The sequence below is a fragment of the Mauremys reevesii genome, linkage group 1, assembly GCF_016161935.1.
Source record: "Mauremys reevesii isolate NIE-2019 linkage group 1, ASM1616193v1, whole genome shotgun sequence".
NCBI classification, from domain to species: Eukaryota; Metazoa; Chordata; order Testudines; family Geoemydidae; genus Mauremys; species Mauremys reevesii.
Window position 1 is genome coordinate 154272697 of NC_052623.1, and position 16428 is coordinate 154289124.

Here is a 16428-nt window from a genome sequence, read left to right on the forward strand (position 1 = left end):
GTAAACTATATGATAGTATATGAATTTTAAAAAGCCTAAAATATTTAAGAATTTTTTTATGTATTAATCAAGCTCTAATAAGAACAATTTCTAAAATTCTCTAACACTGCAAATATATGAAGGTAGGTCAAAGGATGAATTTGTGTGTAATTTCAAGTTTTGCCTATTAGCATATATGGTCAATCAAAAACGTAAAAACTACAACACAGGAACTTGCTAATAAAGTTATATTTATTTCTCAGGACTGTCAAATTACTTAATCTTTGCTCTTGTGATTACACCTCTACTTCGATATAATGCGACCCGATATAACAGTAATTCGGATATAACATGGTAAAGCAGTGCTCTGGGCGGGGGGCTGCGCACTCCGGTGGATCAAAACAAGTTCGCTATAACGTGGTTTCACCTATAACGCGGTAAGATTTTTTTGGCTCCCAAGGACAGCATTATATCGGGATAGAGGTGTATTTTGATGCCCTCAGAATACTCTGTGCATTTGTGTGTTTGTAGATATGTAGCTCACTTTTTCTCTCTAATACTTATGCATGGATTATTCTGCAAAAATTGATTTCCTGACTCTCACTTCTGGTGTAGTTTTGCCAGGTGGCCCTCTGAGACTTGGTTGTTTTTATTCTCTGGTAATAATTTATTTCTTGATCTGCAGCTATGTCAAAGCATACCTCCTGCCAGACAAATCTCGCCAAAGTAAACGCAAGACCAAAATCAAAAGCAACACCACCAATCCAGAGTTTAATGAAACCCTAAAGGTGAGAACACTGCCATGCCTGTAATCCAGGCTGAACTTTGCCATTACATTTAATTTGGTTTTTGTTTTATTTATTTATACCATAAACCAAACATTGGGAAATTGATTTTAAACACTGGGAAATTATACTAAAAATGGAAATATTTGAGTTAAAATATCTAGTTGTCATAGTGATTGTAGCTTTTGACTTCTCAGTATTGAGGGAGAGTTTTTATTTTGTTTTTCCTTTCCAGGTATAACATAACTTTTGATAATCAACTATTGTATTTTTACTTTTGGGGATCGGTTTCAGAATCATTGAAATCCCCTCTGTGATGGGTTGGACCCCCCCCTTTGGGCTGCCATCAGATGTGCTGGGGTCCCACTGAGCCTGCTTGTCTTACGAGCCTGGGTTTCCCTCACTCTGTGTTGCTGTGACCAGCTCTCAAGCTCCTTTCCAACACGCGTGTGTGCACACACACCCACCCACCCACCCACCCACCCACACACACACACCAGTAGGGACACACCCAACTGTAGAATCACATTGAGTCCGCGATCAGCTCTCTGAGGGAAGGCTCAGCTAGGGGAATGGCCAGCACTCCTGTGCACACCTCCTCTGGGGTGTAAACCCGAAATAATATTGTCTTGCGCTGTATAGAGAGATCTGTAGAATGCAAGCTCATAAAAATTGCCCCCTCCCTCAATGTGGAGGGAGATATGCACCCCCCCCCGATATGAATTGCACAAACTGGGTTTTGGAATAAACAAAAAATAAGTTTATTAATGACAAAAGGTAAATTTATAGTGATTGTAAAGGTTAGCAAACAGAACAAAGCAGATTACTGAGCAAATAAAACAAAACACTCAAAACCAGGTTACAGATACTAATTTCTCACACTATGTGTTGCTTAGGCAGGTTGCAGAGTTTCTGCAGTTCAGCGTTCCAGTTGTCTTTTTACAGGCTAGACCCCTGTCTCAGCCTGGCCTTTCCCCTGCTTAGTTCCTTTGTTCTTTCAGGTGTTTTTAGCAGCCTTCCTTCTTGGGTAGGGAGGCAGTGAAGAAGAGCCTTGATTGAGCCACTTCCCAGCCTTAAATAGAATTTACATAAGCCAGGAATCCTTTGTTTCCAGTGGTAAAATACTAGCAATGTCCAAGATGGCAACATCATCACATGACCCTGCAGTGCAGAAACCCAGGAAGTTTCTCAGGAAGGTGGGAGATTAGTATATTCCAAGTCTTATTGTTCTTCCTAATGGCACATTGAGGCTGATTGCATACTGCCTTGTAGGCGTTCCCCCAAGTACACACAGTCAATATTCCTGACTTCAGATACAGAAATGATACGTGCATGTAAATTGGATAAACACATTCAGTAGATAATAACCTTTCCAATGATACCTCACATGACCCATCTTGCATAAAATATCTTAGTTATGCCATATTCATAACAGTATCTCTATGAAGGATATAGGGCATAACGTCACACCCTCTAGAGTGAGTTTGGAACCAAGGGTGATGGGAGTTTCTAAAGTAGCTATATTACCTCATAAATCCCATTTTTACTCCGAAGTCCTTCAGGTACTTTTGAAAATCCCACCCCAAATACTTAAACAGGGTGGTCTTTTCTCTATAGCAGCTAATAAAAATCTGCTCAAACAAGTTTCCTGTTAGAGGGGCTAATATAACTTCTCTGGCCAGTGTAGTTGGCCTAATCCAGCTATAAATTGATTTCACAAGTGAAATACACCTGGTCTGGCCAGATTGTTTACCAAGGGGGGACCTGTTTTATAGCACCATTTGTAAAATGGTTTATAGCATAGTTGCCTCTGGTCTGCACTGGGAAAAAGTGAGTTAGTATCCATCTAGCAAAGATCACATTTAACACTGTTCTCTAGGACAATCCTAACATGGCTTCCAAACTTTGTTAGGCCCCATCTACGCAATCTGATGAAATTTCATATACATATATATATTCTGACCAAGGTGGCTTACTCAGACTTGTGGATAAGAGCTAAATAGCTAGATTCAATGGCAGAAGAACTGTTTGTCCTAACTGTTCTCATTACTATTATTTAAAAACTGTCTTCAAATCAATCCTTTTGGCCTTTTCAGGCCTTCAAGGCAAAGTCTCATCATTCTAATGGGGTAACTGCTGGTTAATATATATTTTAATTATCATCACTTGTAACCATTTGGGCTTTTTAAAAATTGTGGAGATACTTTACTGAGAAGAGGGGACACTTTAGAAAGTTCATTATGGTGCTGCCAACATTTTTTGTATAAAGGTTCTTTGTTATAGAATAGACTTTTATCTTAATTGTTCTATTTAATTACCGTGGAAGCTACTGTGTAAGAATTAAATGAAGAGAGATTTTACTGCAAAGGGAACTTCTTAAAATAATCTGGTAAAGAAATAATACAGACAAGTGACAACAGCAATAATGTAAAAAGATAATGCAGGCTGTAAAGTGAACAGTTATCCTTTATAGATCTCTCTTGAATAATAGCCTTCTGCAATTGAATTGATCTTCACTTGTAAGGAAAACAAATGTCTCTTCCGTGCTTCATTTGTCAGCTACCATGTACTTTATGAAGATAAGGTTGTGTGTTTTTTATATAGTGCCATTATGGAACTGGACTTGACTCTCATTAAATAGATCCTCCACTCTGTTTGTCTTTCAATAGTATGTCATCAGCCATACACAGCTAGAGACCAGGACCCTCCAGCTTTCTGTCTGGCACTATGACAGATTTGGGCACAACAGCTTTCTTGGGGAGGTGGAAATTCCTTTGGACTCCTGGAATTTTGAAAATCAGACAGATGAATGGTTTGTGCTTCAACCCAAGGTGAGGCTTTCCAGTTTTAGTGGAGTAACAGTAAAGCAAGATCAATGAGGTTTTGTTTTTTTTTCCCACTCAAGTGTAGCTGTAAAATTATATATTTCTAATAAACTGCTTCTGGGATGGACCTGTGAAAAGAATAACACTTCTAAGAAACCAACACATACTGTCTATGTCAGTATATATGAATGACTATTCTAAACCAAACCTATTAAAAGAATAAACAGACACATGCATCCAATAGTAGACACAATCAAAAGGGACCTGTTAAAGAAATAGCACATGAAACAATGGATCTTTCTCAAATAATCACCTGCTAAAGGAATAGACCTTTCTTCATGCATCAGTTTTAAGCATTTAACAATTTTTTGTGGTAGTGAGGTTCGGCATTGCTTTTAATTCATATTGAATAAACAGGTAGGTTATAGCATCATGCTATTTGGTACACAAAACAGTAATTCTATGGAATATGCCATCTGTAGTGCTTAACTAATGTGCTATGTCTTTTGGTACTTATGGTATCCTCCACTGGAGAGGGCTAAAGTGTTTGTTTTTGGAATTGGAACAACTTTAAAGAGCTGTTTATAAACGTTAGGATTATATGCTTCTAAGATGCTCACTGTTATACTGACTAACCGATAGAGCCCTGTACAGACACCCACTTTATATCTGTGGATATAAAGCGGATATCCGAGGTGCTGCAGGGTTCTATCGGAAATGGCAGTGGTGAAAGCAGCCGCCTGTCAGGCTGCCACTTACAGGATCCAGCGCCCTGTATGGGCAGCTTCTGTGGCATGGCTGTACCACTGAAGTGGGCACCAGGCTCACTGGCTTGCACACTCCCAGACTAGCACGACCAGGGACAGCTGCTGCAGCATGAAACAGTCTCACTCAGATCTGTCAAATAAATGATGTGATTTACAATTGTTACACTTGAGCAAGGGAGCTAAAGTAAGTGAGCATCTTAATCTTCTAGGCTCCCCTTCACCACAAAGAAGGGAGCAAAAGCTCGCTAAGAGTGCAGAGATCAGGCTGGGGAAAGGTGGTTGTGAGTAGAGTTTGTGTGAGTAACCAATTTTTTTGGTTCAACCACCAAACCAAATTTAAAAAAAAATTAAAAATCTTTTCAGGTTGGCCTGAACCAACTTTTTTTTTCAGATTTTTCAAGTTGAAAAATTTAGTATTGGTTGAACAAAACATTTCATTTGACCCAAAACTAAACGTTTTGTTTTGATTTTGGAGAGGTTCATAGAATCATAGAATATATTAGGGTTGGAAGAGACCCTCCTAGTGAAATAGTTTTTTCCTAATATCCAACCTAGACCTCCCGCACTGCAACTTGAGACCATTGCCCTTTGTTCTGTCATCTGCCACCACTGAGAACAGCCAAGCTCCATCCTCTTTGGAACCCCCCTTTAGATAGTTGAAGGCTGCTATCAAATCCCCCCTCACTCTTCTCTTCCGCAGACTAAATAACCCCAGTTCCCTCAGCCTCTCCTCCTAAGTCATGTGCCCCAGCCCCCTAATCATTTTTGTTGCCCTCTGGTGGACTCTCTACAATTTGTCCACATCTCTTCTGTAATGGGGGGACCAAAATTGGCTCAATTCCTGGAGCAGAGGGCATATTTGTCAGCATTCCTATTTCTCTGGAGCAGTACTGGCTAGTGTAGGGTTTAGCTCTTATTTAGAATTGAGAATTTTACATGAGACGCACTCACATTTTGTGTTCAGGCTGATCATAATGTTACACTGGGAAACTACTGGACTGTAAGACTTGTTGCTCAGGCTCTGTTCAGCTTCACATCATTTTAATTTTTTTTTAAATCATAACACAAAGGCACTGATGGAGCACTTTCACTCAGATCAAAAAGTAATCAGGTCTAAGCATTTCAGACATTCCAACTAGGAAATGCTGTCTGGTTATTTCCAAGCTCATTATAAGAGCTATTAATTCTGCTTCATTATTACCAGGTAAAAGAGAACTAGAATATGTCTCATTTGCCCGCTAGGATGATCTGGATAATGTTTTCAGAGATAACATGTTTCTCATGTTCAATGAAGGTAGGGCAAGAAGTAATGGTTTAAATATGCAGCAAGGGAGATTTAGGTTCGATATTAGGAAAAAATTCTAAGTATAAGGGGAGTTAAGATTTGGGCTGGGCTTCCAAGGGAGTTTGTAGAATCCTCCTTATTGGAGGTTTCTCAGAACAGGTTGGACAAAAACCAGTCAGGTTGGTCTAGGTTAACTTGGTCCTGCCTCAGCTCAGGGGGCTGGATTAGTTGACCACTCAAGAGCCTTTCCAGCCCTACATTTCTCTGATTCTGTAAGTGTAGCTCAGTTTGTTGGTAAGCAAAGAAAAGAGTTTTTTCCTGAATGACAAATTATTGCAAACAGAATTAAAGATCTGGTTTGTTTATACATATGCTAGGCAGAATACTGTCCTACAATATGAACTCCATGTCTCTGACAAGAGCACCACTTAAACTTTGCTAAGGGTTGACATTTGTTGTAATCTGATGCTATTCAGCTGTTTTAAGAAAAAGGTTGAGGGGTTTAAGATCCATTTGTCCTCTGAGCACTGGATGGTCAGTCCTTTAAGGGGAGAGTGGTTAGATCACAATGGTCAGGAGAATAACTTTAGGGTTAAAGAACAGGGCTGGGAGTCAGGAGACCTGTGTATTAATTCCTGGGTAATTTGAGCAGGTAAATTCTAAAAATTAGGGCCTTAACTTCTGTGCTTCACTTCCCCCATCTGTGAAATGGGGGAAATTATTCTGACCATCTTTACAGGGAAGTTGTGAGACTAAACTCACAAGTTTCAGGGCATAATAAAGTTTCCTGGCAGACAGGGATTTAAAATTTTTATTAAAGTTAATGTTTAAAATTAAATGTAGACAAGTTAAGAGGGAAGGTACTGTACATCTGGGGTCCGGCTTGAGTTATGAGGGATTACAAGTATCAGTTACAAGGATCATGAGATACATACATATCACATAACCAGCATAGATCCAGATTGGGGTGCGGGAGCTTTTAAAGCATCAGTGGATAAGTGGGCTCGGGTACGCCACCCATGGAATGTATAAAGAGTCCAAGTCAGTATCAGTGTCGTGAAGAAGTACATGGATGGGGTTCGTCTTAAAATGAAATTTTCCCCTATGGACAGGTTATTCTGCAGTTGGCCACTATAGGGTTTGTTGCACCTTCCTCTGAATCTCCTCTCTGTGTATGAGCAGATGGCAGGATCTAGCCCTAAATATTTTTATTAATCAGGTGATAGTGCCTTAACTTGCAGTTTAACTTTAAAGGCAGGCTGAGCTTCTGTATGTCACCTTACATCTTTCTGAGGTTATTTCTTTTCCTGAAAGTAAAATTCTTCACCTAGTTATTGGGATCAGAGGCAAGTTGAACAAGTTTCGGATGTAAGTTCTCACCGGTACAATTATTTCATAAGCAGTGCAGTATCTTGATGCAGTGATCAGAATGTAATTCCAGGCATAGCATATTGCCCAATCACTCAGTGTTATCATACTGGGCAGCACTTCATGTATCATAGTCATAGAATTGTAGGGCTGAAAGGGATCTTAAAAGTCTAGTTCCTTGCATTGATGCAGGACCAAATAATCCTAGACCATCCCTGATGTTTCTGTCCAACCTGTTCTTAAAAACCTCCAGTGATAGGGATTCCACAACCTCCCTTAGAAGCCTATTTCAGAGCCCTCCCTACTTATAGTTAGAAAGCTTCTCTTAATATCTAATCTCAAACTTCCTTGCTGCAGATTAAGACGAGGAGATCTAGGTATCTGGATCTAACACACCTTTAAACTCCAAGCTTGTGAAGCACATTCATAAACTCTGATTGCATGAGTTGTCCCATTGACATCAATGGAGCTACCTGTGTGAGCAAAGTTAGGTACATGCTTAAATGTTCCACAGGATTGAGAACTTAATGAAATTTCGTGAGCAATTTCTCCATTGTATTCCATTTCTCTAGGAGAAATCACTGTTTACTGATATATGATTTATTTATTTTATGGGTAGGGGAGGCCTACAAAAGCAGCTAGTTTTTAAAAATGAGCTTATAACCCATTTTCTTATTTAAATTAAAAAATACATGAGTCTAATATTGCTTTTGATTAATGTTATCAAAAAGCATAGAGCACGCTCCTGGACTGAATTTAGAAATTTAATGGGGAAAAAGAGGTGCAGAATGTTGAACAATGATGTTTGAGAAGAAGAGGAAAAGACATTTGGGAAGTAATATTTATATCTGTAAATCTCTGTTCTGTTTCAGGGCCAAATTATGCCCCCTTATTCCATGAATAATCCTATTGAAATCAATGGGGCTAGTTATGTAGTAAGGTACCCTTATTCATGTTGATTAGTATCAGAATCTGGCCCTAAATTATCTGCAGTTTATATATTCAGCTTACTTGGACCTGTTTGCAGTACATCAGTGCATGACATGGGTTGGAATTGTTCTTCATTCTAATAAACCGAATTTCTCTCCCCCGTTTATGTTTACCGAACAGCATCTAGTGCAGGGTATGTGCCGTCTGTTCTTCTGAGCTTTTTGCACTCCCTCGACTATGAAATTTTCAAAAATGTGGCTGTCTATATTCAGTCAGTGATGGCTAATTAGCTTTGAGCACTGTGCAGTGGCATGACCTATTTAAGCACATGTCATGGCTTACCTGTACAATAGAAATAATTGAAAATGAATGGGTAAATTATTAAGCTTAGATGGATTTCTGTTTTTCTTTCCTCTCCGTCAGCTGGAGGTTGCAGCAGATGTCGGGCTTCAGTATAAAGGAGAGCTGATAGTTGTTTTACACTACATTCCCCCTGAGAAAAACCTAATGCTTCCCCTCGGACAGTTTCAAGGTAAAATGAACATTGATGGCAGCATTCTCCTCTGAGTATTGGAAATAACCTGTATGATGAAAGCTGAGGTATAAAGTTGCAGAAGGTTGAAGTTCTGTGACAATAAATTAGGCACCTGTATCTGAGGGAATTTTCAAAGGAAAGATGCTGCTCCCCCGCCCCCAGTAATGAGATGCCATTTATGCACCATTAGGAGTTGTTGCTTGGCTGTGACATCATTAAAAAGACCTAGCTGGTCAATAGCCATGGTTTAGGACAGTCATTATCCAAAGCAATACTCTAATCCAGAGTTGTTGTTGTGCTTTGTGCTGTCTAGTTTTAAACAGCACATGGATGATTAGAGTAATGGGGCTAGCACAGTTCCTCTCACTGTTCAGAACCTTTTTACATGATTTAGTCTACAATTTCCTTTGCTCAGTTTCATCCCATTACTCCTACTGCAATTATATCCCTTAGGGTCCTATTAGGATTGGCAAGGGTGGTCCATTATAGTCCTCTGAAATGAGCAGTGTTTCTGTGGAGGATAATATTATTAGTTACTACGTGTACTGCAGTAGTGTCCAGAGAAGTGATGGTCCAAAGAGGTAGCAATGACCAGATAGTAATTCTGTCCTTGGACACACAGTATACATACAGACCACAGGCAGAGAAATTTGAGCACAAGAGGAATTTATTGCCAAAAGACATAATACTACTTTGCAAGCGTTGGTAGCATATTAGGCTCTTTTCTCAGATGAATTACATTCAGTTTATTAGCAGTAAATTCCAAGGCCCTTTGCTATAATCTGATAGTCTTTGGTCTGAGGAAACCAGTTGCTCCGTATTGTAATCTGTATGCCCCGGATTTCTTGAGTTCTTAAGTATTAATCTTACTCAGAAAGCACAGTGACAACAGAGGTGTGAATGAATGGCCTTCACAGCACATGGATCTGAGCAATTTTTATATTCATTAATCTAGATCTTAATTAAATCATTTAAAAAACTCCATGCAGCAAGGTATTTCTTTTGGAGTGAACTTGTACCATATACATCTTTATATCAGGCTTTGAGAGAGGTTTCAGATTCTGCCTATGGGGGGAGACTGTTGGATAAGAGCACCTCTTTGCCACCACAACTCAGAATGTATTATTTGTCATCTGTAACAGCAGAGAAGAGGAGAGGATTTAAAGAAAACTTGACCTTTTCCCTGCAATGTATTAGTACTACCATATTTGTACCTGGAGACTTAGGATAACCCAGCCCTGTGATGTCTGTCAAGGATTGACCATGTTTGAGTCAAATTTTTTTACCAGGTGTTGGGTGATCTCCTCCTTTTTCCCCATTGTGTTTACAGATAAAGGGCCAGATTGTAGACACAAGCAGTACTTCACTCCACAAATGGTCCTGTTGAAGTAAACAAGTGGCGGAGTCTGGCCAAAAAGGCTTACATTTCCAAACTGGTTATGCAGTATTAAGTTCTTGATTTTGTTGTTGGTTTGTTTTATGTACAGGAAAGAAGAGCTTAAAAAAGGGAAAGAAAGGAAACACACAGATGCCTTCTGGGGGTATGTTGGAGGTCCTCATCAAGGAAGCCAAGAATTTAACAGCTGTGAAGTCAGGAGGCACTTCTGACACATTTGTTAAAGGGTAATTTTTACTTTCCCATATTTTTCATAGCACATCAAGAGTAAAACTAGCTTTTGCATTGAATTCTAGTTTATCTGATCAATATCATTTTTGTCTGATAGCTACTGAACTTTACTCCTGAAAAAGAACTTGCACCTGAACATGGAATTTTACCTTAAATTCTCTTTGTCCACTATATTTAAATTTAGGTCATAATATGTGATTTTAAATAAGAGCATTAATTTTACTTTGTAGATTTCAAAATATGGCTTTGAAATTTGACATTAAAGGTAAACCTTTTTTTAAAAAAAGATGAGTATGTGATATATGTATACATACTATATATACATTTATGTAATACACTATGATTTCATATATACAATGTGTCAGATATTTGCTATATACATGCGCCTCATTATATTATTTATCTTTTAGCATTTAGAGTCCGAAGTTAATATCCCTGAATAAGCAGAAAATATTTGCTGTAGAAACACACTTATATTTGTATAAATAAACATAATCCTGCATGACTGATTATACTAGATTCATCATAAATGTGAGCATGGCACTCAAGGTGGTAAATGAGTGAAATATGGACAGCTGACAAGAATGTTTCTCCTTGCCATTTTCCTTGTCAATAAAAGCTTTCATAGTTGCCTATTTTACATATACTTGTGTGTTGGTTATAGTCTGCATGTTTTGGTTGAAGTGAACCCCTTGATAAAGTTTCACCGCTAACCTGATGCCCCATATGGATTCACCTCCTCTCCAGACCAGCTAAACCATTCCTCTGAGAGTGGTCAATTGTTCCTGAGGTTATAAAAATATTTCTGAAGGAAAAATGTTTTGCTTTTGCTATAGCTCAAATTGTATCAAGTGACAAATGTATTTTTGCAAGTTTTCCTGGGGCATATATACCCAGAATTCATTGTAAGGTTTTCACCCTGCACCTCCCATTCACATGATCCAAGTGCTGTACTATCAATGTACTAAGTACATTTCTTTAGGCACAAAGAGCAATCCATAGGCTTATTTTATGTTGGTTTGCCCACTGCTGTTTTCTCTGTAGTTGGCTACAACTACGAGAAAAGCGTTTTTGTTTAAATAGGAAAACAACTAAACAGATTGTCTGGGCCCTCACTCTCCTCTCTGCAGCTCGTACACACTTGAGACGTGGAGTTTGCACCAGGCTAAGGGGAATTTTTGTTGTTGGAGACCCTTGTTTATGAATTGGCAGCACATTGCTGTTGCTGACACTGTGAACTGTCCCTGGCTAGCTCATCACACACATCTGTTGTTGCTGGCATGGGTTGTTTTATGTAAGTGGAGCTTGAACCAATTTCCCTTGGACAAACAATTTTCCATCAGGTTACAAGGTTTTTCAAAATATATTTTCTATAGCTGAGATGAACCCATAAACTGTACTGGGGGAAGGGTAGGTACAGACTAGGGAGATTTAGCCACTACTTTGACTTTGAAAATAATACATTGTGTTTACAGAGTTTCAGGAAAAGAGTACTCTGGTAAAAATATAAGGCTTATGGAACTGAAAAAATTGTCAGACTTCAGAGCATCAGGGACTCTGTGTTTTAGCGAGGAATTAGGCTTCTGGTGTAAATACAAATATAAGCTTATTTCAGTTCATAAGGGATGATACCATCCAGTGACAAGCTGCTAATGTTCCTTCCCTACCACCCACTTATTTTTGCCCAAGTTAGGTTAGATGTGTGTATCATCATGTAATAATGTTGCTTCTCACCATGAATGTGAAACTCTTACTTACATGGAGAAGCATTGTTCTCCATGAGGAATCCCATTGAAATTGAGAGTTTTGTGGGTAAGGGCAGTGCCTTAACCTGGGATACAGGAGAGCTGGATTCAATTCCTGTCTCTGAGCCAGACAACCTGGACAAGTCACTTGGGTCCCAGTTCAGCACAGCACTTAGGCATATGCTTAACTTGATTTCAATGGGACTTCAACATGTGCTTAAATGCTTTGCTGATTTGGGGTTGTAGTCTCTCTCTGCCTTGGTTTTCCATCTGTAAAATGGGGCTAATACTGCTTCCTTTCTTCCATCCTTTCTCTGTTTTGTCTATTTAGAAGGAAAGGTCATCAGGGAATGGACAGTTCTCACTATGCATTTGTACTGCACTCAGCACAATGGGGCCCTGATTTTGGTTGACTTCTAGGCGATACAGTAATACAAATGACAAATATGGCTGACCTGAAGTCCCATCTACCTGTTTTTTTCTTCTTCTCTTTCTCGTTCTTTCTGTCCCCCTCAGATATCTGCTCCCAGATAACAACAAAGCAACAAAACATAAAACTCCTCTAATAAAGAAGAGTGTGAACCCCCACTGGAATCACAGCTTCACTTTCAGTGGCTTGAATCCTACGGATCTACACAACGTATGCCTAGAACTGACAGTCTGGGACAAGGAGTCACTCTCCAGTAACATCTTTTTGGGAGGTGTCCGTTTGAGCACTGGAAGTGGTAAGGGCCATGTTTGACTGAGAATCATCACTTTCTTCAGCACCTGTCTCATAGCCATGTAAAGGGTGGGAATGCTGTGAAATTGGGGCACAGAGGAACTATGAGAAATGAAAAAAGGGTGGCTTAATAGCCTAGAGGCAACTTATTTCTTTATGCTATCCAGTGAGAGACATTAGGTTGCTACCCTGTTGTAACTATGCTTCCGAAGCCAACCGGGACTGGGAGAATTATGGAAACACTTCTTACCATCTGAGTGAGAAATGAGAGTTTCATGTTACTCAACAGCAACGCTTCTGGCTGATGAAGGGGCAGCTATGAAGAGAGAGTCATCCATTCCTTCTCAGCTAGGAAGACAGTGGTTGTGGGATAGAGCCATGTTGGGAAATTTTGCTGGCCTCTGCTCATGATACCAAAAGGACTTTAGTTTTCAGCTAATTGATGACAATCCAATGTCTTTCAGGATATCAGATACATATGTTACTTATTTGTTTTTTAAGCTTATATAGATTCTTTTTTAAAATTATAATGGGGAGATGCTGAATTTACAGCAAAACCAGACAAAAACCCAGCCAAACCCAGGCTGACCTTTTACAGTTTCTATTGCATCATTCTTTTTGAGATATTTCTAAAAAACTTTGTTCATTTACTTATGAAATACTTCTGGTTTCCTTGTTGTTCTTTATTTTCCTTTTATGATCTGCCAGTTTTTTTCCCCTCAGTAGATAAGTGTAAACCCTCCTCACCAGAAAAATCCATAATTTTTGTAAGGCAAATGCTTGATATTAGTGTCTTTCACACAGTAGTGCAGTGAAGGAAGATGCTATCTTTCTGTACCCTCTTGAGAGAGATAAAGTGGGTGAGGTAATATCTTTTATCGGACCAACTTCTGTTGGTGAGAGAGACAAGCTTTGGAGCTACAGAGAGCTCTTCCTCAGCTCTGGGAAAAGTACTAAGAATGTCACAGCTAAATAGAAGATTGAACAGATAGTTTAGTATAAGTACTTTCCCAGACCTGGAGAAGAGCTCTGTGTAAGCTCGAAAGCTTGTCTCGCTCACCAACAGAAGTTGGTTCAATTAAAAATATTACCTCAACCACCTTGTCACTCCAATATCCTGGGACTGACAGGGCTACAACTACACTGCATATACCTTCTTGAAACAGATAAGGAGCAATATTAAGTTACATCTCACTAGCTCTCCATGTTTTTGCAATTGCCAGGTGTAAGTAACGGGAAGGAAGTCGATTGGATGGATTCCCATGGGGAAGAGCAGCACCTCTGGCAAACGATGATGGACAATCCCGGAGTTTCTGTGGAAGGTATATTAATGCTGAGATCTAGCATGGGAAAACGCAGACTCTGAGAACAAATGGCTTGCACAAGGATAAACTCCAGCTGTTTTGCTGACGTGACTCTTAACTGTTGTGGGGTACCACAAGGATGCCTGGTGTTAATGGAATTCAGTCTGTTGTAACTTTGCACATGCGAAAGTGGGGAAGAAAGACTCCTGTTTGCCTTGGATTTTACGGCTCCAGAGGTGGATTATAATGCATTCTGCACTTTCGTGCATCCGTATTCTTATGACAATGCTCCTTACCCTAGTGAAACTCCTACTGAAATCAGTAAGAAAGATACCTGAATATAGTATATAATTCAGGCTTTCTTTGTCTCAGAGACAAAAATATGGTCTACTAGTGTCAACATCCATGAAGAATATGGAGCAAGCAAATGCTTTAGTCATTTGATGACTAATGATTATTTATGGTATAAGCCAATTTGAAGCAACTCAAAAGTTTGGTATTTGAAATGAGATTAGAAACCACCAGATTCCAAGCAGTCTGAAAGAATAATTAGCAACATCCCTTCCCCCAGTTTACGTGTTCTGTTATTTGAACTGTGCATGACAGCAAGCCTTGCAACAAGCATCACTACAAGAAAAGCTGATACACTGCACACAGCAGCCATTATTTGGGTATTTAGAAATAGGCAGCAGATGTGCGGATATAAAATAACAGGAATGCTGTACTCTGCAGTGATGTGTGTGCTGTGTATTTCAGTGCACCATTCAGAATGCAAGCTACGGTTCCCCCAGATCAAAGAGCCTCTTATGAAAACAGATTATTATACATCCCATAGCAGCTTCCAGAACTAAGCACCGTTACTTATGGCTGCATTATAACTTTTGCTTATAACTCATTTAATAATTCAGACATCACTGTACAGAAGAGGAGAGAAGTTAAAACTTCTGTCATAACTGATGAGATGTTGACATTTACCCACATGTGCTGTTTCAGGTTTAATGGACTAAGTCCCAATTCAGTAAAACATTTAAAGAAATGATCTAATTAAGCATATGCCTAACTGCTTTGCTGAATTGGGGTTTAAATGGAGAAGTGTTCTGAATGGGTTGGAATCCTATTCAAGCATATCCTGCTGATTTATTAATTATTAACCATGATATGATTTAGAATGGGATTTTGCTGCTGAATGTTACTAATATGAGTCCTTGCACTTATAGTGCTAATGCATTTTAATATAAAAATGTTGTCTTACGATTTTAATTAGTCCATGTTAAATGGCATAGTTGTTCTATATTAATTTGGTTTCCAAAAGTCTGCTTTGTGTGTAATGAGATCTGTCCTGCTCTCAGTACACACCACCAATCTTAAATTTTCTGCCTGCTAAGAACTAGACCCCCATGTGTACAGAGCACAATGTTTTCTATACCTGCTTATGGGCTGTAGCTGTGCTATACAGCAGCAGAACCATAGCAAGGAGAATAATTGATCCTTACCAGATATAACATGTACAGTATTTGCAGATTTATGCGATACACTAAGTTCAGCACTCTTGTGCTATGGTGATAGGTACCTTATACAAACCTAAGAAACAGCAATAAATTGGGTAAATTATGTTTCATCTCAATGATCCATAATTAAAATTGTGCTCCCTGTCATCAACAGTAAATACATCTACTGCTATTCTCATCCTTAATTATTTTTCAAGCATTTTACTTTTGGGAGCAAGACAGTATCACTGTGAAAAATATTTAGCAACCACAAACAAAATAAACCAATAAAAAAACTCTGTCGCCTCCACCCCATATATAAGTACAGATTCTCTCTCTGTTCTTTTTCTCATGCGGTCAGAATTCAGAACCTAAAGCTTTCTCTGAAGAAGAGTTATCACAATCATGCTTATTTGAGAGGTAAAAATCCTGCCATTCACAATGAAACAGCAACTGAAGCCCCAGGTTTTATGACATGAAATACTAATGGCTAAATAACTACAGCTTGTGTTTTGTACCTGAAACTGAAGAAATGCCCTGTCCACTACAGTTATATCTCCCATTTACAATTGAGGCCAAAACCTTCAAATTGTATGTCTTTTCTCTCCTTTCTAATCTTATTTTTTCCTGTTTCTGGGTTTGGCTTGAGTGGCATGAAACTGCTGAACATGTCACAAGTTACCTGTTAAAATAATAATGTACTAATGTTAGGTGGAAAATATATATGTTTTTAAATATCCCTTTGTTTGCATTACAAAGAACACCATAGGTTACTAAAACAGATTTCTAAAAATCTAGGACAAGACTTTGAAAAGTGACTAGTGATTTTGGGTGCCCAATTAGAGATGCTTTAAAGGGCTCTGATTTTCAGGAAGGGCTGAACACATCTCCTCTGATAATCAGACCCCTTTAAAGCAGCTCAGATTGGACACCCAAAATCAGTCGCTGCTTTTAGAAATTCCTGGCTGTGATTTTCCTTATTCCATTTGGCTGTTTTACATTTGTTTACTTTTGGAATTTCACTCAGGGCAGTGAAAAGAAACTAGTCTGTTTCTAGTCCATTTTACTCT

The 16428-nt window shown here is 38.9% G+C and overlaps 1 protein-coding gene across 19 annotated transcripts in view; it reads left to right on the top strand.

The window, feature by feature from the left end:
• SYTL5 (synaptotagmin like 5) overlaps window positions 1–16156 on the top strand; it is a 186418-nt gene extending 170262 nt beyond the window's left edge. For 18 of the 19 annotated variants that reach the window (XM_039546594.1, XM_039546480.1, XM_039546489.1 and 15 more), the window contains 6 exons: window positions 665–767; window positions 3434–3595; window positions 8363–8471; window positions 9962–10097; window positions 12363–12571; window positions 13791–16156. In XM_039546594.1, the coding sequence (XP_039402528.1) occupies window positions 665–767; window positions 3434–3595; window positions 8363–8471; window positions 9962–10097; window positions 12363–12571; window positions 13791–13933 (862 nt within the window). In that variant the 3' untranslated portion in view covers window positions 13934–16156. The remainder of the gene's footprint in view (window positions 1–664; window positions 768–3433; window positions 3596–8362; window positions 8472–9961; window positions 10098–12362; window positions 12572–13790) is intronic. The other variant, XM_039546603.1, reaches the window with a different exon arrangement.
• Window positions 16157–16428: the final 272 nt, after the last annotated feature.